Genomic DNA, 26,778 nt, shown 5'->3' with positions numbered 1-26,778 from the left:
TGTCCTAAAGTAACTCTTGAACCGTTCTCATGTTCAGGCTATACTAACTTCACATTCGTAAGAACTTTATAAACTATTAACAGTGGTAATTAGCATCATTAGATTTTTTCACAAACCGTGTTCTACTGCCCCCTGCTGCTGGATGTCAGATTTGAGGTGACTTTAAATTAGAGTGGGAGAGAGGGATAGAAAGATGAGGATTAGGGAGACATAAGAACAGAGAATAGAGGAAGAAATAGTAAATGGAAGTGAAGGGTGCACTCTTGATGTTAGTGCAACCACCACCCTTACCAGTGAGTGATCACTGTTATACCCACTCCAGGGGGTCTTTCCACCAGCCACCCCTTCCACATTCACCCTCCTCTTGTCTGTCAGAGCCTAACATCAGCCTCACATCCAGCTCCAACCGTCTGTGTTTGTTTAACTCTTTTCCTGGCAGCTGTGATGATCGGAAGGGGTCAGGCAGGTCAGCGTGAGAGACGGGAGGCCTGATCAACCTCTTCAGTCACAGCAGGAGGAAGTGGTGGCCTTCCACAGGAACAACTCTGTGATGTTGCAATGACACCTCTGTCGTTGTCATTTCCTCCACTCACACACACACAATGCACAAACACGTACAATTTTTTTTTTGTTGGAATCAAAGTAAAGAAATCAGAAATGTATTCACCATGTTAGGTTTATTTACTTTGCTAAGTTATCACTTGAGGAAAGGCAGATGAGGTAAAAAAAAAAATGCAAACAACTGAAATCAAATGTCAAAAAGACTGTTGGATAAAGTAAAAGCACTATTAGCACAAAAACAGGTACCTCAAATATATTGACAGAAATAAAGAAAAATGTATTTTAGCAGGAACAATCATTGTATAGTTGTAGCTGCTTCTTGAACATAATATACCAGTCTGCTGCTAGCATTTCATGTAATGCTGGGCTGACCCCTAAGTAGAAGAGACATTTGCAATCGACAGTGCATTGTCAAAAGACATCTAGATTATTGCTCACTTGTAGCTGTAGTTACTTGACCAACGCCAACTAAGTGCTACTGTATGGTTATGTGATGTTCACGTTGCTAGACTACAGTACACTCAAATACAGATTTTAATTAGAAATCCATTTTGCAGAGTTTCTCATAGCATCTATGTACCATAGAACATAGATATGTACCATAGTATCAACATTTACGGAGAAATGCTCCTAGGCACCGGTGAGAGCAGTTCTGAGAGTAGCTGAGGATTGCTTCTTAGAGCACAATGCTGGCTGTCTTCTGACTACAAGTGAAGATCTCACTCTGAGTACTATGTATTTTCAGACAGAGAAACCCACATTGACATCCAAAGACACCACGGCACACACACACACACACACACACACACACACACACACACACACACACACACACACACACACAGCTCAAAATGTCATCAACGGCTTTCCCATGGAATGTGAACAGTCCATTTAACACACATCTCCTTCTTCTGGTAAACTTCTTTCAGGATGCAGGGATTCCTTCAACCTTTGACTCGACTCTAGAAGATCCCAGGCAGCAGGCGATAGGGAACTGCATCCGTGTAGCGCTTCCAGTCTTTGCCGTACTTGCTGCTGCAGCGATGCTCGTCTCTCACACAGCGGTGCACCAGCAGGATGGTCATGTAGACAATGTAGAAGTAGGGGTGAATGTGGCCGAAGCCGCAGGCTGCACAGTAGGCCAGCGAGCCCATCAGGTCGCCCGTGTAGTTGAGGTGGCGTGCCACGCCCCAGAAGCCGGAGGTCATGAGCTTGCTGTGGTGCAGGCCGCCGTCACCCGAGCGGTAGGCACACTCAATGAAGGTGGGCTTCTTGCCCCAGACGGAGCACTTCCCCTCGGTACGGCGGAACAGGTCCTTCTGGTGGTTGGTGGAGCGGAAGACGTAGTAACCCACCAGACCCAAGAGGAGGACAGCAGCAGCATGGGCTGTGGAGAGCTGGACTGGGTTGTACACCAGGTACAGGCCCTGTAGAAAGAGACATGATGCCAACCATACAGTATGATGTCATCACTGTTGAACAGAAAACAAGAAAGACTGCATCACAGCCATATTTAACTCAGCCAGTATAATAGAAGCACGTCGATGCATCTATAATTTCCATTACTTATTCATATTTTTTTGCAGCGGCTTCTGTGTTGGGTGTCGGACTCATTTTTTTATTTTTTATGATGATGTGACTTACCTGCAGCGTGTAGAGGAAGGGCAGCCACACACAGTCTCCCCAGCCCAGGTACCAGCCGAAGTGGTCATGGCAGATGTCAATAGTCTTCAGGTACCATGCCTCATTCCAGAAGAAGTCGAGAACATAGATTGCCTGGAGGAGTAGCTACTACATCAGTAGCCATTCACTGGAGGCCAAGCTTGCCTAAACTGGTTCATTCAAAGCTACCACTCTAAGGTCTAGTTTAGCTAGCTCACTCGCTTAACATACCCTGCCATCTAGTGGTAAAGGGAGAGGAGTGTCTCACCTGCAGCACATTAACCAGGATCATAGAGTTGGTCACATAGCCATAGAGCTCCTGCTGTTTGGCTGCATAGGAGAGGTTGATTAGAGTCCAGGCAACAATACCAGGTCTCCCGTTGAAGAAGAGCTTGAAGTCGAACCATTTGCCGATGCGGGGATTGAACTCAATGCCCATCATGTAATTATAGAAGACGTTGCCTGTGAATTTGCTGGAAAATGACAAAGGCAATTCAGATTAACTATGCCCAAAGTGACAAGTTTTATGAAATGTTACATGCAAGTGACAAGTTTGAATATCCTAACATACTATTGGACGCATGTAATCCTCACCAGTCCTCTGCGTTGGTGGGGAAGAGGTAGGCCTTGACAAAGGCAAAGGTGGACACAGCATAGCCCAGTATGTTGGTGCACCACAGCAGTGGGATCCAGTTGTCGAAGATTATGGTGGGGGGAAACCAGTGGAAGTACTGAGCGTTGGCATACCACAGGGCATGGGTGATCAGCCACGACTGTAAACCGTTGATCTCATACTTGTTTATGAGGCCTAGGAGAGAACAAACAATGTGGGCTGAAACAATGACTGCACATGAACAAAGCCATCGATCACGTGACCCCATTCTTTCCTATGCGAAGACTCAACAACACATTGAAGCCAAATTCAGTTGTTTAAGATGGCGTCTCATGAAGACAACATGCACAGTTTGAGCTACTCCAGGAAGTGACGTTGCAGGCCAGCTCAGCGCTGCTCCCTCTCATTGAGTAACTCAAGTTGAAGGCCGACCGGGGCACTGCAGACTGCCATTAGCAACTAAATTACCCTTATAACTTTGTCTGTGTGTGATTTTAAAAGAAACGGCTCAAGGACATACATCACGTGTATTAGAAGCAATTATTGTTACCATAACGGTTTTCAAGTATTATTATTTTTTACACGAAAATTGCCATTTTTTTAAATTCACTATAATGGGGATCCTGTTTTCTGCAAACCCTGCCTGCAGTACCGCGAGGCTTCAATGAGAGGGGGCAGTCGTTCTCCTGGGTGGAACAGAGACAAGTGTTTGCAGACAACTACACTTAACAGTATTGTGTGCATACAATATCTGGAAATATTAATAGAAACCAATCCTTCATGCTAGAAATCTCCAAAAACAACTTTTTTCTTCTCAGGTGCCTTACCTGCTGGGGTGCGAGCTCCATCCTGAACCCCACCTGCGTAGCCAGGCAGGAACTTATGAGTGACATCAGGAACACACATGTAGAGCACCACCTGATGGAGAAACAGTGTCATTCCACAGAACTCCCAGCGGTGAAATATTCTGACGCTATAAACCATAATAAAATGCAATTTACACCAACTTAAAAAAAATACAGTGGCAGCCCAATTCTGATCTTTTATCTGTTCTGATTGGTCAAAGGAGCAATACATGGGCAAAAGAATTGGGCTGCCTGTGTCAACGCAGCCTATGTCCCTCTCTTCTCTGGCCCTACCTGGAAGGAGACCCAGACGGTGTAGATCTGAGCAGCGGTCCAGGTGAAGGAGGGGGCCTTGTCCCAGATGGAGCGAAGGGTGGCCTCTCCACTGTAGAGCTCCACCAGGGGCTGGCTGACCGAACATTGGTACTGGTCACACACCATGACGAAGAAGAACACCAGGAAGGGAGCTGTGCACAGCAGCAAGATCACAGCGCTTAGAGAGAACCAGTCCACCTCCCTAACAGAGTGGTAGGTGTGGAGGAGATGGGGGAAATAACATACAGAGTTGTAATGGTGCAAATGCATAATCATTGGAGCATTTATAATAATTAATCATTCCTTACATTTTTCCTTTAAAAAACACTTGATACTCTAATTTGTTTGAGAGTTGTTATTATTAGGCTGTAGATCTATTCTGACATAAACGCTATCGGCCGTGTTCTGACAACTTTGCTAGAGTTCACTTTAGAAGATAAGCATGACCAGTTTATATTACAGGCTCATTTGAATAACACTGATTATGACAAGAATGATATAGGCCATTTTAGTGACTGTCTGTCCATGTAGTGACTGTCCATCAGCAGAGACGGTTGAGGGGCGGACGGCTCATAATAATGGCTGAAACGGGAGCAACTACAATGGTAGCAAACACATGGAAACCATGTGTTTGGTGTATTTGGCACCATTCTACTTATTCTCCTCCAGCCATTACCACGAGCCCATCCACACCAACGAAGGTGCCACCAGCCTCCCGTGCTGTCCATGTGCAGCACAAATCAACCGCATGAATAACATAAATATTGAGAGCCTAGTTTTTCCTTAAAAAAAAAAATATCATTCTGTTGTGAATCCATTCGCTAACCCGAGCTTTGCATAAGGGCTACAATGGCAAAAACATGCATGTCACTTTTTAACTTATTTCAGTGGCAGCGACCCATAACCCAATGACAACTGGAATAGACATACAGTGCCTTGCGAAAGTATTCGGCCCCCTTGAACTTTGCGACCTTTTGCCACATTTCAGGCTTCAAACATAAAGATATAAAACTGTATTTTTTGTGAAGAATCAACAACAAGTGGGACACAATCATGAAGTGGAATGACATTTATTGGATATTTCAATTTTTTAACAAATCAAAAACTGAAAAATTGGGCGTGCAAAATTATTCAGCCCCCTTAAGTTAATACTTTGTAGCGCCACCTTTTGCTGCGATTACAAATGTAAGTCGCTTGGGGTATGTCTCTATCAGTTTTGCACATCGAGAGACTGAATTTTTTTCCCATTCCTCCTTGCAAAAAAGTTAGAGCTCAGTGAGGTTGGATGGAGAGCATTTGTGAACAGCAGTTTTCAGTTCTTTCCACAGATTCTCGATTGGATTCAGGTCTGGACTTTGACTTGGCCATTCTAACACCTGGATATGTTTATTTTTGAACCATTCCATTGTAGATTTTGCTTTATGTTTTGGATCATTGTCTTGTTGGAAGAGAAATCTCCGTCCCAGTCTCAGGTCTTTTGCAGACCCCATCAGGTTTTCTTCCAGAATGGTCCTGTATTTGGCTCCATCCATCTTCCCATCAATTTTAACCATCTTCCCTGTCCCTGCTGAAGAAAAGCAGGCCCAAACCATGATGCTGCCACCACCATGTTTGACAGTGGGGATGGTGTGTTCAGTGTGATGAGCTGTGTTGCTTTTACGCCAAACATAACGTTTTGCATTGTTGCCAAAAAGTTCAATTTTGGTTTCATCTGACCAGAGCACCTTCTTCCACATGTTTGGTGTGTCTCCCAGGTGGCTTGTGGCAAACTTTAAACAACACTTTTTATGGATATCTTTAAGAAATGGCTTTCTTCTTGCCACTCTTCCATAAAGACCAGATTTGTGCAATATACGACTGATTGTTGTCCTATGGACAGAGTCTCCCACCTCAGCAGTAGATCTCTGCAGTTCATCCAGAGTGATCATGGGCTTCTTGGCTGCATCTCTGATCAGTCTTCTCCTTGTATGAGCTGAAAGTTTAGAGGGACGGGCAGGTCTTGGTAGATTTGCAGTGGTCTGATACTCCTTCCATTTCAATATTATCGCTTGCACAGTGCTCCTTGGGATGTTTAAAGCTTGGGAAATCTTTTTGTATCCAAATCCAGCTTTAAACTTCTTCACAACAGTATCTCGGACCTGCCTGGTGTGTTCCTTGTTCTTCATGATGCTCTCTGCACTTTTAACGGACCTCTGAGACTATCACAGTGCAGGTGCATTTATACGGAGACTTGATTACACACAGGTGGATTGTATTTATCATCATTAGCCATTTAGGTCAACATTGGATCATTCAGAGATCCTCACTGAACTTCTGGAGAGAGTTTGCTGCACTGAAAGTAAAGGGGCTGAATAATTTTGCACGCCCAATTTTTCAGTTTTTGATTTGTTAAAAAAAGTTTGAAATATCCAATAAATGTCGTTCCACTTCATGATTGTGTCCCACTTGTTGTTGATTCTTCACAAAAAAATACAGTTTTATATCTTTATGTTTGAAGCCTGAAATGTGGCAAAAGGTCGCAAAGTTCAAGGGGGTCGAATACTTTCGCAAGGCACTGTATAATGGAAAGACAATGCGTGGAACATGGGAAGCTTGTGAACTGATTCAAACTGGTCGTTAATTTTCCACAGTCAAATACGTCTACTTCCTTTCCATACTACCTTTGTTGACCGAAGATTAAGCAGGTCCCCACACACAATCTTACCCAATGTTTTGAGATGCTGCCCTCCCCAAAGAAATACAAGGTCCCCACTGTTCAGCAAGAATAGGAGCAGGGAAAATGTCATTCCGACAGCCATCAGGCTGCTCAACAGTGGGACATGGGACAGATGTAGGCCCGATTGTCAGACAGTAGGCCACGGGGACTGTGAATACGTGTGCATTGACTATGAACTTTCCAGTGTTTTCTGTATTGTGTATTTGTATGCTGACTTGACAAAAATGAATTTCCATATAAAATGGACATTAAATATGGAATCCACAGTTGGGGAAACAGCGCCACTCTCCGCCCCATGGCCGTTTCTGTTGACGAAGCAGAGGTGGGGAGTGTGAAACAAGTCTCAGTACATATGCTGCTGCTCTACCGTGCGCGCAATGATGCTGCTTGCTTGAACTACGTTGTTGTCGTGATATCGCAAACGGATGTGGCAGTTTCACCATTACGGACGGCAGCTTTAAGTATATCGTATCACAAATCAGTCCTGAACCAACAGAGAGTGAAACCAGTGACACGTCAACCCAAGTTACCTGAGTAGAGGATTAATGACCATAGGCCTACAGCCGGTCAGCCTCATCTTACCATGCTCTTCCCCACTGCCCTGCAGGTTCCTCCGTGGTCTCAGACGCCCCCCCGTTAGAGCTGAGCCTCTGGCGCCTCCGGGTGGCCTCCATGGCCACTGCAGAAGACATCTCTAGGGAAACTGAGAGAGAGTATAGAGTGTGATGGTAATGACCAGGACATAACAGACCCTACTGTACCTTATAAGGTCATGTGGGAAATCAAAGGACATCTGGGGTCCTTGAGGACCTGCCATAACACAGTCTGTGATGGTGCTGTACATGATGCATGGTTTGTGAATAGACTTGAGCATGATAATTCTACAATGAGAGGTTTTAGCACAATACAGTTGTGTATGTTAGCAAATCTAATGCAAGTGTTCAATCATATCAAATGCATTGGAAAAATGTGTATGTACACTTTCATAAGACCATTAACTGCCTATGGTATATGATTACTACATGGGCTCAAAGACACCATAGAAGCAAACAAACTTTCCGCCCCCATTATTAAACTACCCATTAATAATGTTGCTCATCCCCACCATTAAAATAAACATATATACATGCATTACTAAGTCGCTTTGGTTAAAAGTGTTTGCTAAATGGCATATATTATATTATTATACCATAAATCAGAAGTAGGCCCTACACATGTACTGTAACAATCCACAGAAAACACTCCACAAACAGCTTCTGGTGTAGTAAAAGCAGACCCACAGGGATAATAGCAGGTCTCAGTGCATAGGTTATGTCAGCTGATTTGGACCAAATCCAGCATACAGATACAACGATAATGCTGAGGGGAACAACAGTTGTACAGGTTGACAAGGACACTTTTGGCTGAGTGACAGCTGTCACACATTCACATAGACCACTCAAATAATGTTGTGTACAAGACTGGTTGAAGTACGGGTTTCATAAAAAGCATAGACTTCATTCTCCACCCTTTTAACGTTACTTATAATTACTGATGGGCCTACAACAAGCGTCAGCTGTTTATATACCCGATTATTGAATAAATATCCGCAATTCCCTGAAATTGCATTGTCAATAATTCTGCACGACAACGGATCGAATACATAAATAGACGATCGATAAAGGCTATCACAAAACAATTGATAACGAATTGCCTAACGCAGCCATAATGCACATCCGGAAAAAGCCATAACTCATATGGACAACAGCCCATGCATAATGTCGAGGATCATAGACGGAAAAATTACATAAACATTATAAACAGACATTTTAATAGATCTGTCTTATTAAATATCATTTCGTGGGCTACTCACCAACTTTTAAGACCTATGGGAAAACTCTTGGCCCAGATGTTTACGATATAACGAATAAAAGGTTATATATTAACAACAGCTCCGCCCAAATAATAAATGCGTGTAAACGTACAGCCAATAACGTCTCAGTAGGGTGCGCCACACCTCCATATCGACTTCTGATTGGGTAACACGGACCTGAAGCCACCACCGCCTGATGAGCTCATGAATGGATGGGCCATTAAAAATAATTAATCTTGTCAAGAGCCGACACATTACCTGGGAGTAAATCCAAATAACTCCTCAACATATTTTGAGTGGTGGAAAAGGTACCCAATTCTGATACTTGAGTAAAAATATTGATACCTTAAAAGATAACTACTCAAGTAAATGATAAAGTCAAACAGTAAAATACTACTTGAGAAAAAGTCTAAAAGTATTTTGTTCTAAATATACTTAACTATCAAAACTAAATGTAATTGCTCAAATATACTTAAGTATCAAAAGTAAAAGTATAGATCACTTCAAATTCCTAATATTAAGCAAAGCAGACGGCACCATTTTATTGTTTTTAAAATGTACGGACAGCCAGGGGCACACTCCAACACATCATTTACAAATTAGGCATTTGTGTTTAGTAGATCCGCCAAATCAGAAGTAGTTATCTTGATAAGTGCATGAATTGGATAATTTTCCTGTCCTGCTAAGCATTCAAAATGTATTGAGTACTTTTGGGTGTTAGGGAAAATGTATGGAGTAAAACGTACATTATAATCTTCAGGAATGTAACGAAGTAAAAGTAAATGTAAAAAAAAAAAAAATTAAAGTAAATACAGATACACAAAAAAACAACTTAAGTAGTACTTTAAAGTAATTTTACGTAAGTACACCACTACACATTTTCAAACATTATATACAGCAGAGGCGCAGCAGCTGGTTGTGTGAATGAGTTTACCTGTCTCTTTAATAAGATATATGAAGAGGAGGGGCAGTAGTAACAATGATTTGTATAACTAACTGGCCAGAACAAGCGAGGTGGGCAGAGCCAAGCACGAGTTAGCAAGATTTTATTTTTGCGTTCTAGCAATGTTTTGAAACTTGTCGTGTTCTAGCAATGTTTTAAAACTTGTCTCGCGTTCTAGCAATGTTTTGAATCCACTCTGTTCGTAACATGTTCTAGTTTTGGGAACAGAAAACTGTATTGAGATCAAATGTTTCATCGATGAGAAAATTAGCAGAATGTGGGACAAAATCCATCTCGTTCCATTTTGTCCCACTGCGGTTAACACAGCTTCCTCTCACTACCATATTTGGTACATTATTTGAGCGAGTGGAAAAACCAAGCGGATGCTTCACATTTTATACATCCGGTGAAATATCTGTCTCATTGTTGTATTTGTGGTTGGAGTGCCCGGATTGAAGTGAAACAACGTTGCAACTCAGATAGTATTGAGTCGAGTGATGCAGTAACTAATTTAAGAATTTAGACTAAGGTTCCAACGTTTGAATATCAACAAGGATACTTTGTTGCACCATTATATACAATGGGACGAAAGGTTATATTAGCTACGTGCTCATTGATACAACGGGCACTAGATTTTGACTGAAACTTGGAGAGAATACAAAGAAGTCAGAATAAAAAAATCCATTACTTGAAGATGCATTGTCCATTTAACTTAAATTGTAGTGGGCTCATATACAGGGCTGTTTTAAAGGTCATATGGTGTTGTGATGATTTATAGACATTCCACTCATAAGCCTATAGTCTACTATACTAGGTTACTTGCTCTGCTGGAATAGCGTGCACATCTTGCAAATCAGGACTCTGGACATGCCATTAACATTAATAATGATATATCCTCATGCCTTGGTGTCGCGATAGCCAAGTCTCATGGGGAAAAATACAGATTGGGACCAGAACTGAAAATATGGTATTTATTAAGTACATCTCCTTCATCAAAGTTATGACTGTAGTGATTGTTGAGTACATTACTGTATACAGTGAGTAGCCTACAGCACACATTTAGCTTATTAGACAAGTGTATGTCTTTGTTTATTTGACTCCTATAAAGCTCTGTGCTTGTGCATATAATAAGCATCCTACATGGCCATGCCTGCTCTGAATTTCCATGAACTTTCCCTCAACCTCCTCTCTTTCTGTCCCTGGTCATCATTGGGTATGGCTGTGCAGACCACTTCTACGAGTCAGACACCCTGCTGCACTGTTTCTAGGTACTCAGGAAGCTGCTAGGGTCACCTGTCACCCAGGACATCATCTGACAAGCACTTCAGCTATGTTGTGGCTCTCTTTGCCTCCTGGACTATCACGCCCCACTAAACAGTGTATGTTGCTGTTTAGTGTGTATGATGCTGTGGCTAATGTTCATTATAAGTCTTGGAAACCAGGAGTTCCACTGGTTTTCACCATGGAATAAACTCAGGTTAGTGATCAACATAGAATCTGCACAAGAAAGCCTACCTTCTGAACATAATGATAATGCTTTGATAAACAGGGAAATTAAAGATTCTCCGGTACTTGTGTATACGTTTTAGCCAGTAGTTCTGAAAGTAGGGCTCATAAGCCAAAAGTATTCTCAGAAAATTGCATACTGTGTCACAAGTGTTCAGATATGTCTACCGAGTCATTGCTCTCTCTCTCGCTCTGCTGTGTGTGCATCTTGATAGTTGACACTCAAATGGCGAGGGGCAGAAGCTTATTGGCTAGAACTCTAATTGCTACGGGGCTGGGCCACATAGGGGAACATTTAGGGGAAATGGCACAGCACAGCTTCGAGAAAAACAGTTGCTTTCAAACTAGGGATTTTGTGGCTAATTTAGGGAAGACAGTAATTTTGCTCATAGATTATGTATGTATGAACTACACATGGACACTATCCAGCCCAAAGCGGGAGGTTAAAAAATACTTAGTATTCACCAAAGTACCAGAGCATGTCTTTAAATGTTTTGATCTAAGGTCAAAGCAGATTTGGTAAGTGGAAAAAGACAATAATCCATTTATTTCACATCACTCATAATAACATGTACGCATTTAGCTGCACCCCCCATAACACCTGCAAATATCTGTACGCCACCAATAAACTTTGATTTGATTTGAACATGGCATTATTGTGCTTGTCTGCCCCAGACATGTGGAGGAGTACTTCCTGTCCAGGATGATCCAGGATGTCACAGGACAGGTAGGATCAATCTCTCTCCCTACCTCTCTCTCTAATGGCGGGGTGTTGGTATGCACTAACAAGGATCAGTGATGAGAGGATTATTTGCATGTTTCTTAATTTAAAGGGAAACTGTACCATTAATTAATATACAGTACCAGTCAAAAGTTTGGACACACCTACTCATTCAAAGATTTTTCTTTATTTTTACTATTTTCTACCTTGTGGCATAATAGTGAAGACATCAAAACTATGACATAACACATATGGAATCATGTAGTAACCCAAAAAGTGTTAAACAAATTAAAACATTTTATATTTGAGATTCTTCAAAGTAGTCACCAATTTGACTTGATTACAGCTTTGCACACTCTTGGCATTCTCTCAACCAGATTCACCTGGAATGCTTCTCCAACAGTCTTGAAGGCGTTCCCAAAAAAGCTGAGCACTTGTTGGCTGCTTTTCCTTCACTCTGCAGTCCAACTGTGAACTGCCTGTTCAGGGGCAGAACAACAGATTTGTACCTTGTCAGCTCAGGGGATTGAACTTGCAACCTTCCGGTTACTAGTCCAACACTCTAACCACTAGGCTACGCTGAACTCTGTGAGGTATTTACTTGGGCTACTTCCTCTGCAGCAGAGGTAACTCTGGGTCTTCCTTTCCTGTGGCGGTCCTTATGAGAGCCAGTTTCATCATAGCGCTTGATGGTTTCTGTGGTTACCCTTGAAGAAACTTTAAAAGTTCTTGACCTTCATATCTTAAAACAATGATGGACTGTCAGTTCTCTTTGCTTATTTGAGCTGTTCTTGCCATAATGTAGACTTGGTATTTTACCAAATAGGGCTATCTTCTGTATACCACCCCTACCTTGTCACAATACAACTGATTGACTCAAACGCATTAAGACGGAAAGAAATTCCACAAATTAACATTTAACAAGGCACACCTGTTAATTTAAATGCGTTACAGGTGACTTCCTCATGAAGCTGGTTGAGAGAATGCCAAGAGTGTGCAAAGCTGTCATCAAGGCAAAGGGTGGCTACTTTGAAGAATATACACTTTTTGGTTTCCTATATGATTCCATATGTGCTATTTAATAATTTGATGTCTTCACTATTATTCTACAATGTGGAAAATAGTAAAAATAAAGAAAAACCCTTGAATGAGTAGGTGTGTCCAAACTTTTGACTGGTACTGTATATGTGCAGCAATCAATAGTATCATCAATTTAATGGGATCGTTAATTAAGTTATTTTCCATTGTTCTGTCTCTTGAAGGACACCGTCCCCTTTGTTGACTGCGTCCTCTCAACCAAAGACACCTGCATTGGGAGTGAGGTCTGTGCTGAACTGTGGAACCCTAGGAGGCACATTCAATTAAGAGCCTCAAACGAAGGTATTTTCTTTTCCAACCTTACTCAATTTCTGTAATGAGTCGTGTACTACTGTGTCCTCAGTCAGTTGTGTAATGGATTGAAAGAGAGCTCAAAATGTTTTTGAGAGATTAAGTGAGATTGCTTCTGTGAATAAATATATACAGTATACAGTTTTTCTAGTTTTTCTAGGAAGCTACAGTATGTAATGAAGTATGTGGGAATGCCATGTGCTTGGCAGGCCCCATGTGAACATGGGTCTGGACGGTGTGGAGATCTTCACCAACTCCTCAGCCAGTTACCACGAGCTACGCAAGGCAGACCACAGAGTCATCCTGGTTAAATCAGCCATCATGAAGGTGATCATACACACATGAACGGACGGACGGACACATGCACATGTTACACCGCCCTCAAACTCAACTCTGAACCTCGAAGCCGGTTCCACTGCATTTTTTATTGTTCCCCTCTAATCAGGGACCGGTTTAGACCTGGGACAACAGGTGTGTGTGCAATTAATTATGAGATCGAGCAGAAAGCCTACGTGGTCCGGAGCCCGCTGGTTAAGGGTTGAGTATCCCTGTTACACAGTATGTTTAGTGAGAGTAGAGGTACTGCATGTTGCCTGCCCAGTAACCACTTAGAGGTACTGTTTTGTCATTAAAGCACTGCTCCATTTCATACAGTTTTTTTGCCTACATGTATATTTTGATTAGTATGAGTTTGGGTAACACTTATCATCACATTGATCCTAGATGTGTGTAATAACACTGTAATTACTACATAACTACATTGTTGTTTCATGTTATTTTGTGTTCACTGTTATTGCATAGTAATGAAGTTGGGCAGTTTCTAATATTACAAGTGGAATAAGGACAAGTGTGTTGTTTTGCACAGAGTGGGGAGGGTGGGGTCTGCGTGTTTGCCAATCAGAAGGGTTGTGATGGAGACAGACTCTACTATGATGCTTGTGCCATTGTGGCCGTCAACGAGGACATAGTGGCCCAGGGAAGAAAGTTCTCCCTGGATGACTTGGTAAAGACAGGCAAAACATACCGGAAAGCAAATGTGAGAAGAATATCTTGCAGCCTATTCTTTCACCCTCACTTCACACACCAGCTGTGAGCTGTGCTTGATTACATGGCATGTCAGCATATCGTGTAATGTTATTGTTAATGTTAGCCATTCCCAAAGGGAACTCTTGGATAATGTGTAACCTGTGTGTGTGTGTGTGTGTTGCAGGAGGTTGTGTCACTCTGTGTCTGGAGGATGTCCGCAGCTACAGAGGAGGGCATTGCCACCCACACGTGGTGAGCTGACATCTCTCTTCAAAACAGGGCACTTTTTTACTTCTCATAAATGGCAGATGTGATTCAGAAACGCCTTACTCCCCTAATGAAACTAGCCACTCAAGGGAAGCCTGTTCAACTCCCCAACATTCAACTTCCCAACCTAAGGCTCTGTCTCTGTCCAGTGTCGTCTTTCCTCCCTATACTGGGTACACACTCGAGAGTCACTTTAACTTCTCCCTTCAGTTATTGACTCAGACTCAAAATAACATGCCCATTACATTTAAAATGTCACATGGTTTGCTGTTATGTCCTCCACTGTGTCCAGGAGTATGAGCACAAGCCGTGCCATCGAGTCAAAGTAGACTTCTCCTGGTCTGACTGTGAAGATGTCTACCTCCCCACTCGCCAGCCCATTGAGTGGCAGATCCACACCCCTGAGGAAGAGATTAGGCATGGCACCCCCTGACAAAGACTGTGATCACAAGAGTGTTGTGTGGCTAAAATGCTGCCCAAAATAAATAGTAGCTATTTTTGACTGTGTCTCCCTGTATTTTCCTTTTCACCATGGAATCATTGGAAACAGACAGAGACAGCAGCTACTATATCGCCACACAGAGGATTCCGAAGCATGGAGTGTGACATTCATTTACCCTGACTGCTCCCTTTGTGCCTGAAACTGAGCTGCCTGTCTTTAGTGGAGCCAATCCCTGTCTGAGAGAAGTTAAAACTAAAAAGACACGTTTTATTTAAAGCTACTTTCCAGATCATGTTACTGCCCACCTCTTTACAGTTTACAGTGTACACATACAGACCCTTCCATTCATGTGACAAACAAGCACAGGCCTTCATTCTAACCTGCAATTTGACCCATGTCAAATACATCCACATGCGTGTCTCTGTGTTCTTGTCTTTGGTGTCTTCAGCCTGGGTCCAGCATGTTGGCTTTGGGAATACCTAAGGAGAAGTGGTCAGATGAGTAGTGCTATATTTGGTTTGAATGATGTGTAAATGTGCTTACACTTACTTGCTTATTACTGAATATTTGTACTGAATATTTATATTGTCTGTATATCTCTGTCCATAAAAACCCCCTGTTATTCCCTGCTCCAAGCTGGTTTCCTCCTGCCCCTCAGTGGTGGTGTGGACACTTCCTCTACAGCCTGTGTTGTCTACCCTATTTGTGTGCTGGTCTGCCAGGCAGTCAGAGATGGCAGTCAGTACTGGACTGGATACTGTACAGGCCCATAATGGTTTGTTGTGTCCCACAAGGGACACATGGCTCCTATTCTAAAGTTTGACGTTGCATTCCAAGTTTGTCACTACAGCTTCGGACAGCTATAGCTTCAACTTCTTTCCTTCCCTCCCTCTCCCTGTATCAGACTCCCAGGTGCTGGAGGATGTTCAACTACACCCCACTGGATCCACTGGAGCTGTGTGGACGCATCTTCACCACCTGCTACATGGCCAGTGAGAACTCCTCGGTGGGAACCCGTAACAGGGCCAAAGAGCTGGCAGCTCAGATTGGCTGGTGAGCGTCACTGGCCCCATCATAGTTGGGCAGTTACAGATTAACAAATTAGAACCTCTGTTGCATCTGTTATAAATCTCACCGTGTGCTTTTCTTCAAAAGTTATTTTTTCTTCTTTGTATTTTTCTTGTTGATTCAGTTCACACATGAACCTCAACATCGACATGGCAGTGAAAGGCATGCTGGGAATCTTCTCCATGGTTACGGGAAAGTGTCCCCAGTTCCGTGCTAATGGTGGAAGCACCAGAGAAAACCTTGCCCTACAGAATGTGCGAGTGGGTTAAGTGTAAAGGGTCCAGGAGTACTCCAATACATTGTTCAGGTGATACCTGAAACACTACAACAAAGCAGAGACCTGTTTTTTGCAAAGTGAAAAAACAAAACAAATCTAAGATGAGCAGGGCTTTTGCCCTCGCTTGCACTTCTCTTTTATTGCGCCATTTACTTGCATATTCACACATGCTCACCACAATCCTCACACCATCATGTTTCCGTTGAACAGTCTGAGCTGAGGAAACAATTGTGTGGTGTGTGAATTTGATGATCCTTTACTGTTTTGGGGCGGCAGGTAAGTGAGCAAGTCTCAGAGCAAGTGACGTCACCGATTGAAACGCTATTTAGCGCGAACCACCGCTAACTAAGCTAGCTGTTTCACATCCGTTACACTGGATCAAACCCCTGAGCTGACAAGGTAAAAATCTGCCCCTGTTTCCTCAGCTCAGACTGTTCAACTGAAACCTCTCATCCACATTGGCTGGGCCAAGAACTAGAAGGCCACCAGGTTTCCCCTCAGCCCACTGTTCCCCAGCAGGCCTGTCCCACCCAGGCTAGTATCAGGATGATTCTAGCCTGCCTCTTTGCTCAGTGGGCTGAGGGGAAACCTGGTGGCCTTCTAGTCCTTGGCTCAGCCAATGTGGATGAGAGGTTAGTGAGTACTTGTCACGTTCGTTGAAAGGAGTAGATCAAGGTATAGAGTTCCACATATTTTAACAAAACAATAAAGCACAACCGAAACATGATGCTAACAGGGCAACTATACATTGTCAAGATCCCACAAATCACAATGGGGAAATGGCTACTTAAATATGATCCCCAATCAGAGACAAAGATCAACAGCTGTTTCTGATTGGGAACCATACCAGGCCAACATAAACCATTAATCACCTAGATGACCCACCCTAGTCACTATCACGCCCCAACCAACATAGAGAATAAACAGCTCTCTGGTCAGGGAGTGACAGTACTAGAGAATGTCAATGTTTTTTATTTTTTTATTTAGAATTTTCTTTTTCACATTTAAAAAAAATCTGTGTTGTCTGCTTCAGTCCAACTTAAAATAACAAAAATAGTATGGACCCCTCTCTCTATTTGATCTTCACCTCAATACCCCTCTATTCTGCAGCCGAGCTGGCTACTTCACTAAGTAAGTATGACTGCTCAGTAAGGCAGACCTGACAAGCTTCCTGCAGTACTGTGTCGAAAAGTTCCAGCTCACCGCCCTCAGAAGGTGAAGCATGCTGTTCTGCAAATCCATATTCTTCTCTGGGACAATACAAAACAGTCAGTATAATGTCAGGAGACTCACCGTGTTTTGCAACTGTCTTTATGTCCTCTGTAGTATCATGGCTGCACCTCCCACTGCAGAGCTGGAGCCCCTGACAGACGGTCAGGTGTCGCAGACTGATGAGGTAACAAGTCACCACTAGTGGAGCCAGATGTGGCCTTGGGCCCTCTGACTATGTTGATCGTTGTGGGTGTGGGCCAACCACATATGAAGTGACAACTTATTCTTCTTTTTTTTCTTTTTTTCTTCTCACATACTGCACAACACACACTGCTGGGATTGACCTTTCTTTATACGTATTAAGAAAAGTTGACATTTAAGACTTAGGAGTTAAAGTCATACCATAAAATAAAAAACCCTCAGCTCTATTCAGCTTGACTACTGTTGTTATTGTCCTGCCATGCTTTTCCTCTGTGGCTGTGTTGACTGTGTGGCTCAACTTTCCTTGTCCGTGACTGCTGTCTATATATACCACCTCACAAGCTTGGAAGATGGATGTCTCTTCGGGGATGTCATCTGTGCACATAGCTTGTTCTGTTAGGGTGTAATCTGACCTCTTCCTTATCCCTTGCTGTCGTCCTCTCTCTTGCTCTCTCTGTGTCCCCTTCTCGTCAGCCTGATATTGGGATGACATACTCAGAGCTGTCTGTGATTGGCCAGATCAGGAAGATCTCCCAGCATGTCCTGCAAACTCATCCACACGTGGAGGGAGGTCTTCTCCCCTCCACAGGTCACTCTACACCCCTGTATCGCACACCATTTACTATTTTCATACTATTATATGCCTACCGTGTAAAAAACGAGGGAAACTCTCAATGATAGAGTGTTATGTTTCACACAAAGTCATATACACACTGAGTGTACAAAACATTAAAAAAGAACACCTTCCTAATATTGAGTTGCACGGACTCTACAAGGTGTCAAAAGCGTTCCACAGGGATGCTGGCCCATGTTGACTCCAATTCTTCCCACAGTTGTGTCATTTGGCTTGATGTCCTTTGGGTGGTGGACCGTTCTTGACACACACGGGAAACTGTTGAGCGTGAAAAACCCAGCAGTGTTGCAGTTCTTGACACAACCCAGTGCACATGGCACCTACTCCCATACCCTGTTCAAAGGCATTTATAAATCTTTTGTCTTGCCCATTCACCCTATGAATGGGACACATACACAATCCATGTCTCAACTGTCTTAAGGATTAAAGGTTGTTCTTTAACCTGTGTCCTCCCCTTTAATTACACTGATTGAAGTGCATTTAACAAGTGACAACAATAAGAGATCATAGCTTTCACCAAGATTCCCCTGGTTAGTCTATGTCATGGAAAGAGGTGTCCATAATGTTTTGTGCACTCAGTGTATGATATCTGTTTGTATGATTGAGAATAACACTTCTTCTGACCATTGAAATTTCAGGGGGCAGTCAAAGTGAAACACTTCTTCCAGATGTATTCTGTGAACAGACACAAAATGACAACTGTGACACCATCCTACCACACTGAGAGCTATGGATGGCCCCGATGACAACCGCTTTGACCTCAGGCCATTGCTCTACAACACTCGCTGGTGCTGGCAGTACAGAGCCATTGATAATCAGGTGGGGAGCCAACAGTCAACATGCCATTTTACTGTGGATCTTTCACATTTGCTTGTTCCCTCAACGGCTTTAGCGGATTTGATTTAATCTCACAAGAATTGTGAACGTCTACTGAACATGGTAAGTTATTGTTATTTCATACACAGGTTGTCACGCCTTGGTCTTAGTATTTTGTGTTTTCGTTAATTAGTTGGTCAGGCCAGGGTGTGACATGGGTTTATGTTGTTGTATTTCATAGTGGGGTTTTTTGTAGTATTTGGGATTGCGGCTGAGTAGGGGTGTTGTATAGGCTTGGCTGCCTGAGGCGGTTCTCAATCAGAGTCAGGTGATTCTCATTGTCTCTGATTGGGAACCGTATTTAGGTAGCCAGGGTTTCACTTTGTATTTCGTGGGTGATTGTTCCTGTCTCTGTGTTAGTGTTCACCAGACAGGCTCGGTCACTTTGAATTTTCTTTTTTTCTTGTTTTGGAAGAGAAGAGAACGAGCGCCATTCTCCTTGCGGAGATGGTGCTAAATACATCAACACGGTCGGTCCCTGGGATTGGGCTGGCCAACACGATTTGTTTTGCTTGGAAGGAAAAGGAGTTGGAGCCTTTAGGACAGGAATCTTTTGGAAGGATAATATTGATGGGGATTCTAAAGCTGACGGTGAAGGACGTGTTTTGTTTCCAAGGCAACTCGTTGGAGGGAGCATACGACGTGGCGCTATATACAGAAGAAAAACACGATGATATCCTGAGAAGGGCAAGAGCAGTGGGAGGTGAGAGGCCGATGTGCCACTACGAAATATCAAGCCTGGCGAAGAATAACTTTAGGGTTGTAACTGTCAACATTTACAACCCTTACGTTAAGGAGGAAGAGGTGAGGGCTTTTCTGGGGAGATACATGGATAACGTCTCACCAGCAAGGCACTTCAAAGACTCCCTTGGGTTTTGGAATGGGAGGAGAGGCTTCCAGGCCCTCCTCAGGGAGGACCCAAAGGGACATGGTGGCTACCTCCATCCTCCTGCTATGTTCTCCCTTGGGGCTGACAGGGGGACGTTGTTTTATGCACGTCAGCCCCCATTTTCAGGCGCTGTATGGCCTACGGACACATTTTCGCCTCGTGCAGTATGAGAAAATGCAGATTTTGTGGATCTGAGGATCACGAGGCGAGGGATTGTGACAAGCCTAAGACATGCCATGGGTGTGGCTCGTCAGCACACCTGTGGCGGGGGTGCCCGGCCCGTCAGAGGTCATATGCGTCTGCGGCTGGGGGGGGAGCAGGAGCGGGGGATGGGAGAAGAAGAGGAGGGGAAGGAAGCACGCCTCATGACAAGAGTACAAGTCCAGAGGGGAAGGCCACAAGGAAGGAAGAGGAGCAAGAAGCGGCGGATGAAAGAGAGAAGGAAACGGAAGGCACGGGAGTAGGAGAACCAGGAAAAGAGGCGGAAGAAGGCAACCGAGTGGAGGAGTATGAGAGAGAAGAAAGCGAGGGAGGAGTGGTGGAGAAGGAGACGGTGGAAGAGCAAGTGGACTGGGGGGAAAGTGCCCTGGTGGAAGAGATGAGGGGTATGGTGGAGGAGCTGGCGGGGGGGGGGTGGTATCTCTCCACTGCCGCCATCACCAAAGAAGAGAATGAAGAGGAGGGTGCGATTGGCCGACAGTGAGGGGGAGGGGATGGCCAAGAGAGTGATGGGGGTGGGAGAACCCTCTGGGTTGCTGCTGGTTTCCCCAGGCCCTCAACCTCGTTTGGGTGGGGACACACCTAACAAGACTCAGGACTGGGTACAGGAGGAGGTGGGGAGTTTTATGTTTGGGGACTCAGCCTCCCCAAATTTTTTCCAAACCAGCTGCAACACTGGGGAGGGGAGGATTGTGGGGATAGACCCAGGGTGCAGGGCAACCCGGAGCCAAACACTATTCCTGCATCCTGGGATGGTGTGATGGAGGAAGAGGGGGGATGTCGGGATTACGGATGGTGTTCTCACCGGTAGATATGGAGCAGGGGAGCATCGGGTGAGTCTCCTGTTTTTTTTTTTTTCTGTCTGGGTTTGGAATTTGAGTGTATTACATGTTTTTAATTTTTCATGGAGTCTAATTTTACTTTTGTAAGTTTAAATGTAAGGGGTTTAAGGGATATTGTTAAGAGGAGGGCGGTTTTTAGTTATTTGGAGGGTGTGGGGTTTGATTTTTGTTTTTTACAGGAGGTTCACCTGAGGGATGGAGGGGATGTTAGAAGGTTTAAGAGGGAGTGGGACAAGGGGGAGTCGGTTTGGGGTGTTGGGGGGGTGCACTCATCGGGAGTAGGGATTTTGTGTGGGCGCAGGGAGGTAAAAGTGGAAGATTCTTTTGTGGTAATGCAGGGGAGGGTTATAGGGGTGGATGTCACGATAAGGGATTGTAAATTTAGATTAGTGGTGGTGTATGGGCCACAGGTGGTGGCAGACAGGAGGGAGATGGTAGACTGTCTGAAGCCCCTGTGTGTCACAAATAGGAAATTAGTGATAGGGGGGGATTTTAATACAGATTTAGGAAGAGGGGGGGATAGCAGTGCAGGCGCCATTGCCAGGCTAATGGCTTGCCATGGTCTGGTAGATGGTGGTCTGCACACTACTCCGAAAATGGACGGTCCTACATGGCGTAACTCCAGGGGGGTTGAGCGGAGGCTCGACTATATTTTTGTACCCAGGTCTTTGGGTAATTTGTCTGGGCGGCTGTTGCCTGCTTTCTTTTCGGATCACGACGGGGTGCTCCTGCAGGTGGGGTCGCCAGTCTGCCTCTTTGGTAGGGGGTACTGGAAGCTAGATCGGGATGTGCTGGAGGAGCAGGCTTTTGTTGACGGGTTTTATGGTTTCTTTAGGAGGCTTGAGGGCCCCTGGTCCATGTGCGAGGGAGTGTTAGAGTGGTGGGAATTAGTTAAGGTGAGGATTAGGGCTTTTATAATAGGGTATTGCAAGAGGGAAAAAAGGGAGGAGAGGAGGGAGGTGGATCGTATCCAAAGGTTAATTGAACTCAAATACAAGGCAGGCAACCTCGGCGGGTCGTTTGACTGGGAGAGATCCTCAACCCTAAAGGCGCAGCTCAGGGAGTTGCAGGAGCGGAAGGCTCGAGCTTTCCTGGAGCGTGCGCATAGTGGCTTTCTAGAACATAATGAGACTTGTTCTGCTATGTTCTTTAAGTTGGTTAGGGCAAGACAGAGTAGGAAGGTAATGCATGGTGTTAGGGAAGAAAATGGTAGTATAGTTAGAGAACCAGAGGATATGGTCAGGGTGACAACTGATCATTTCCAAGGTTTATTTAAGGAAAGGGAAATAGATGTAGAGCAGGGAAATGTGTTTTTAGAACACTTGTCCAGGCGGTTGCCGGAGGACATTAGAGAAGTGATGGAGGCCCAGATCTCACTAGAAGAGGTTGAGAGCGCTCTTAGGAGGATGGGAAAAGGGAAGGTGCCTGGGATGGATGGGCTGTCGGCTGAGTTTTATCTCAAGTTTTGGGGTATACTTGGACCAGTGGTCCTCGAAGTCTTGAAGGCCATCCTTGAGATGGGGGTCCCGGGGGGATCAATGGCTGTTGGTGTGCTGTCACTTTTATATAAGAAGGGGGAAGTAACAGACCTTGGCAACTGGCGGCCGTTGACCATGCTGTGTGTAGATTACAAGCTACTTGCAAAGGTTTTAGCAGACCGGTTGCGCACAGCCCTTCCCTACGTCGTTCATGAGGATCAGACGTGCGGGGTAGAGGGCCGCTCTATTAGATGGAACCTACAGTTAATCAGGGACTCCATCGCTTGGGTTGAAGATAGAGGACTGCCTTTTATGGTAGCAGCGCTAGATCAGGCGAAAGCCTTTGATCGCGTGAATAGATCCTTTTTATTCAGAGTGTTAGGTCGATTAGGATTTGGGGAGAAGTTTATAGGATGGATTCGTACATTATATGTCGGAGCGGGGTGCCGAGTTAGTGTAAATAGTCACTTGGGTGACGTTTTTGACCTCTCGTCTGGGGTCAGGCAGGGGTGCCCACTCTCGGCTCTCCTCTTCGTTCTGTACATGGAGCCTCTGGGGGCTGCCATTAGGGTAGACACAGGGGTGGAAGGTTTGCTGATCCCTGGAAGTGGTGGGCTGCGTGTTAAGATGACGCAGTATGCCAACGACACTTCCTTGCTGTTGTGCAAGGACTCGTGCCTGACAAGGTCCCTTGCCATCTTTGGGGATTTCACCCGAGCGTCGCGAGCAGTTCTGAACCATGCAAAGTCTTCCGTCAAGTTTTTCGGAAGATGGCGCGGTAGAACGGATGTGCCTGGGGGGTTATCTCTCTGAGAGGGGGCCCTGAGGATTCTCGGGGTCCATTTTGAGACCTCCGGCTCAGCGACGCTAAACTGGAACATGCGTATCGCAGTGGTACAGAGGAAGCTAGCAATGTGGAAAGCTAGGTATTTGTCTTTTATGGGCAAAGTCCTGGTCCTAAAGGTGGATGTGTTGCCGTCTCTTTTGTATTTGGCATACATCTACCCATTGCCTGCATGTCTGAGGAGGCCTCTAGTGAGGCTTGTGTTTCAGTTTATGTGGAGTGGCAGGTGCGAGTGGGTCGCCAGGGCACGCATGATCTGTCCCATCGGGGAGGGAGGTAGGGGGGTACCACATTTCCCCCTCAAGCTGGACACAATTTTTGTTTCTTTCTTGTTAACGGAGCTTGCTCAGCCAGTGATACACCCGTCCGGTTACCTCCTGCGGGTATTTTTCTCGTATCAGGCGAGAAACATAATGGTGTGGTCTAACACGGGTCCTCGGGCGGAACAGCTGCCGTGGCACTTTGGTCATGCGGCCAAGTGGCTGCGTGCGCACCCTGAGGTTGAAGTTGCCCGAGTAGGTTTAGATCGTAGGCACCTGTACGAGGAGGTCAGAAAGGCAGGGAGCCCGGCGCCTGTAGTGGGCATCTCGGAAGTGGTCTGGGAGGGAGTGCAGGCGCGGGGTCTGGACAACAGGCTCAAGGACCTGAATTGGTTGAGCCTTCATAAGTGTTTGCCGGTACGTTCCATCTTGTACCGGTATAGTTTGGTGCAATCCCCCACCTGTCCAAGATCCTCTTGTGGCAGGAAGGAGACTGTGCGCCATGTCTTTTGGGACTGTGCCTTTGCCGGAGTAGTATGGGCTAGGGCACGGGTGTTGTTAGGTTTGGTAAAGGGGGATTTTGTATTGACGTGGGCCAGGTTAGAGAGGGGTGTAGGGAGAGCGAGAGGGACGGATAGGGACAGGTTTCTGCTCTGGCTTCTCATTAGTCTCTTTAAACGGGGGCTGTGGGAAGCAAGGCAGAACATGGTGAAGACAGGGAGAGATTGGGGGGTGGAAGGGATAGTGAGGAGAGTGGAAGGAGATTTGAGGGGGAGGATGAAGAGGGAGGAGAGGAAGTGGGGGCAGCATGCTGCTCGGGAGAGGTGGAAGGGGGGTTTAGGGCTGGGTGTCATTTAGATTTGTAAGAGGATAGATTAGGGACGGGGAGATAGGGAAAGGTATTTTGTAGGGTGACGGGGAGGGAAGATGCTCCCCTGAGGTTTTGTTTGGGGTTTATGTTTAGTTTAATTAGTTTAATTAAAAATACCATTATTTGAGTATGTATGTAAATTATGATTTGTAAAGAATGAATGGTATTGAAGATCATAAATAATTTTTTATAAAAAAAAAAAAACAGGCTGTATAGGTTTTTCACGTTCCGTTTGTTGTTTCTGTATTTATAAGTTATTTCATGTATCGTCATTTGTTTCATTAAAGACATGAGTAACCAACACGCTGCATTTCGGTCCGACTTTCTTGCGACAAACGAAGAATGTCGTTACACAGGTGTCCAAGATGGAGGTTGGGAATGACTACCACAACTACCACAGCATGTAAATCTTGGTGGGGCACGACAAGCGGATAAGAGGTAATCCATAATATTGATTAAGACATTAATGAGCGAGCTAGGATGGATGTAGTCATAACTATTTGTTCAGCACTTTTGAAATGTACAGCGACAGAATTCAGAACATGGGCCGTTCTTATAGTGTTCTCCCTGTACACCAAATCAGAACCGTAGGATAAATAAAGGGGGCATATAAGCAGACAATTTTTTTATTTAACTAGGCTAGTCAGTTAAGAACAAATTCTTATTTTCAAAGACGGCCTAGGAACAGTGGGTTAACTGCCTTGTTCAGGGGAAGAACGACAGATTTTTACCTTGTCAGCTCGGGGATTCAATCTTGCAATCTTTCGGTTACTAGTCCAATGCTCTAACCACTAGGCTACCTGCTGCCCCATTAATGAAAGCTCTTACAATATTAGATGATTACATTTCTCAAAAACAGGTTATAGGTTACATGCGCACCACCAAGTCATAACTGTAGGCAAAATTAAGAGTTGAAAATATACCAAATTATTAGGGTTAGGCACATGTGCTACGAACAGCTTACTACACAACATACACTTAGTATTACTTTCTTAGCTACAGTATACATATCTCCCTGGCATATTACATCATTTAAGCAGCAGCATACAATACATTTTTGGACTCACCTTGTTGTGCTGTGCTCACTTAAACAGGAAGGTGGTGCGGCGGTCCTTTTGTGGGCAAATTTTGTCATCCAACTTTGTAATCAAATGCTGGCATTCTCTGGATTTATGGTACTTTCAAGACACCTGGGAACTTTGAAAAAAATAAGGTTGAATCATGATGACGTCAGTGATCTTCAGGTTGTAGCTCTAGAAAAAAGCCAGAGTTCCCAATTTACAATTCCGAGTTAGATGAAAGTTCAAAACACCAGTCGTTTTCCCGGGTTCCCAGTTGTCTTGAACTCACTAAAGTCCGATTTTGCAGTTCTGAGTTAACAGTTGTTTTGAGCGCGGCACAAATCATGCTTCATTGACAGCATGGCCAATGTTGAATGTTTATCATTTTAAACTAGGAAAAGAGACGCTTAATCTTAGACTTGGGACCACATTGCCACTCCACTGAATATCAGGTTAATGACTGCTTTGAAATGCTTGCAGTTAGCCACTGATTCCTTCCAAACCACTCATTGTTGAATTTGCGATTTCCAACTTGTTGTGTAATGTTTATGTCCAATGGCCGATAAGCACCGCTACGTTTTATCTATAATTTATTTTAATTATTTATCTTCATATGACAAGGATTAAAAAGGATTTCCCAGCAGATTGTCGACTTGATTCATGATGATGACTGCTAGCTAAGATTTTGAAAGTATGATGTTGTCATGATCAGTCCAATCAAAGCTACTGTAGATAAAACGTGATTTGACGTCATTTTATCTGTGGCCAAGGCTCACCCTTTTTGGATGGGCACTTCTAATATAACTCTATTGCAGTACCCAAAGGGCTAGAATTTTTTAGGTCTACCCTTAGACTTGTGTCATGCCCTGACTTGAGAGAGCCTTTATCTCTATTTTGGTTTGGTCAGGGTGTGATTTGGGTGGGCATTCTATGTTTTGTTTTCTATGTTTCTTTATTTCTATGTTTTGGCTGGGTATGATTCTCAATCAGGGACAGCTGTCTCTGATTGGGAATCATATTTAGGTAGCCCTTTTTCTCTCCTTCAGTGTGGGTAGTTGACTTTTGTTAGTGGCACTATAGCCCTGTAAGCTTCACGGTTGTTTCTTCGTTTGTTGTTTTGTTGGTGACATTTTAAATAAAAAGGAAAATGTACGCTCACCACGCGCACTTTGGTCCACTTCTTTCGGC

General features: G+C 44.3%; 1 protein-coding gene and 1 pseudogene across 1 annotated transcript; one reads left to right on the top strand and one right to left on the bottom strand.

Annotated features, from left to right (window-relative positions):
• Positions 1-658: 658 nt before the first annotated feature.
• Positions 659-8,649, bottom strand: LOC135547189 (7-dehydrocholesterol reductase-like). The gene is made up of 8 exons (XM_064975959.1): positions 8,565-8,649; positions 7,295-7,415; positions 3,976-4,198; positions 3,664-3,754; positions 2,818-3,031; positions 2,492-2,696; positions 2,206-2,337; positions 659-1,988 (listed from the first exon to the last, which is right to left on the bottom strand). The coding sequence occupies exons 2-8, from the start codon at positions 7,402-7,404 to the stop codon at positions 1,524-1,526; spliced, it is 1,440 nt and encodes a 479-aa protein (XP_064832031.1). The 5' UTR covers positions 7,405-7,415; positions 8,565-8,649; the 3' UTR covers positions 659-1,523.
• Positions 8,650-10,087: 1,438 nt separating this feature from the next.
• Positions 10,088-24,936, top strand: LOC135539873 (glutamine-dependent NAD(+) synthetase-like; annotated as a pseudogene).
• Positions 24,937-26,778: the final 1,842 nt, after the last annotated feature.

Source organism: Oncorhynchus masou, chromosome 1, assembly GCF_036934945.1.
Source record: "Oncorhynchus masou masou isolate Uvic2021 chromosome 1, UVic_Omas_1.1, whole genome shotgun sequence".
NCBI lineage: Eukaryota > Metazoa > Chordata > Actinopteri > Salmoniformes > Salmonidae > Oncorhynchus > Oncorhynchus masou.
Note: the sequence above shows the minus strand (reverse complement) of the source record. Positions and strands in the feature narration are given on the sequence as shown.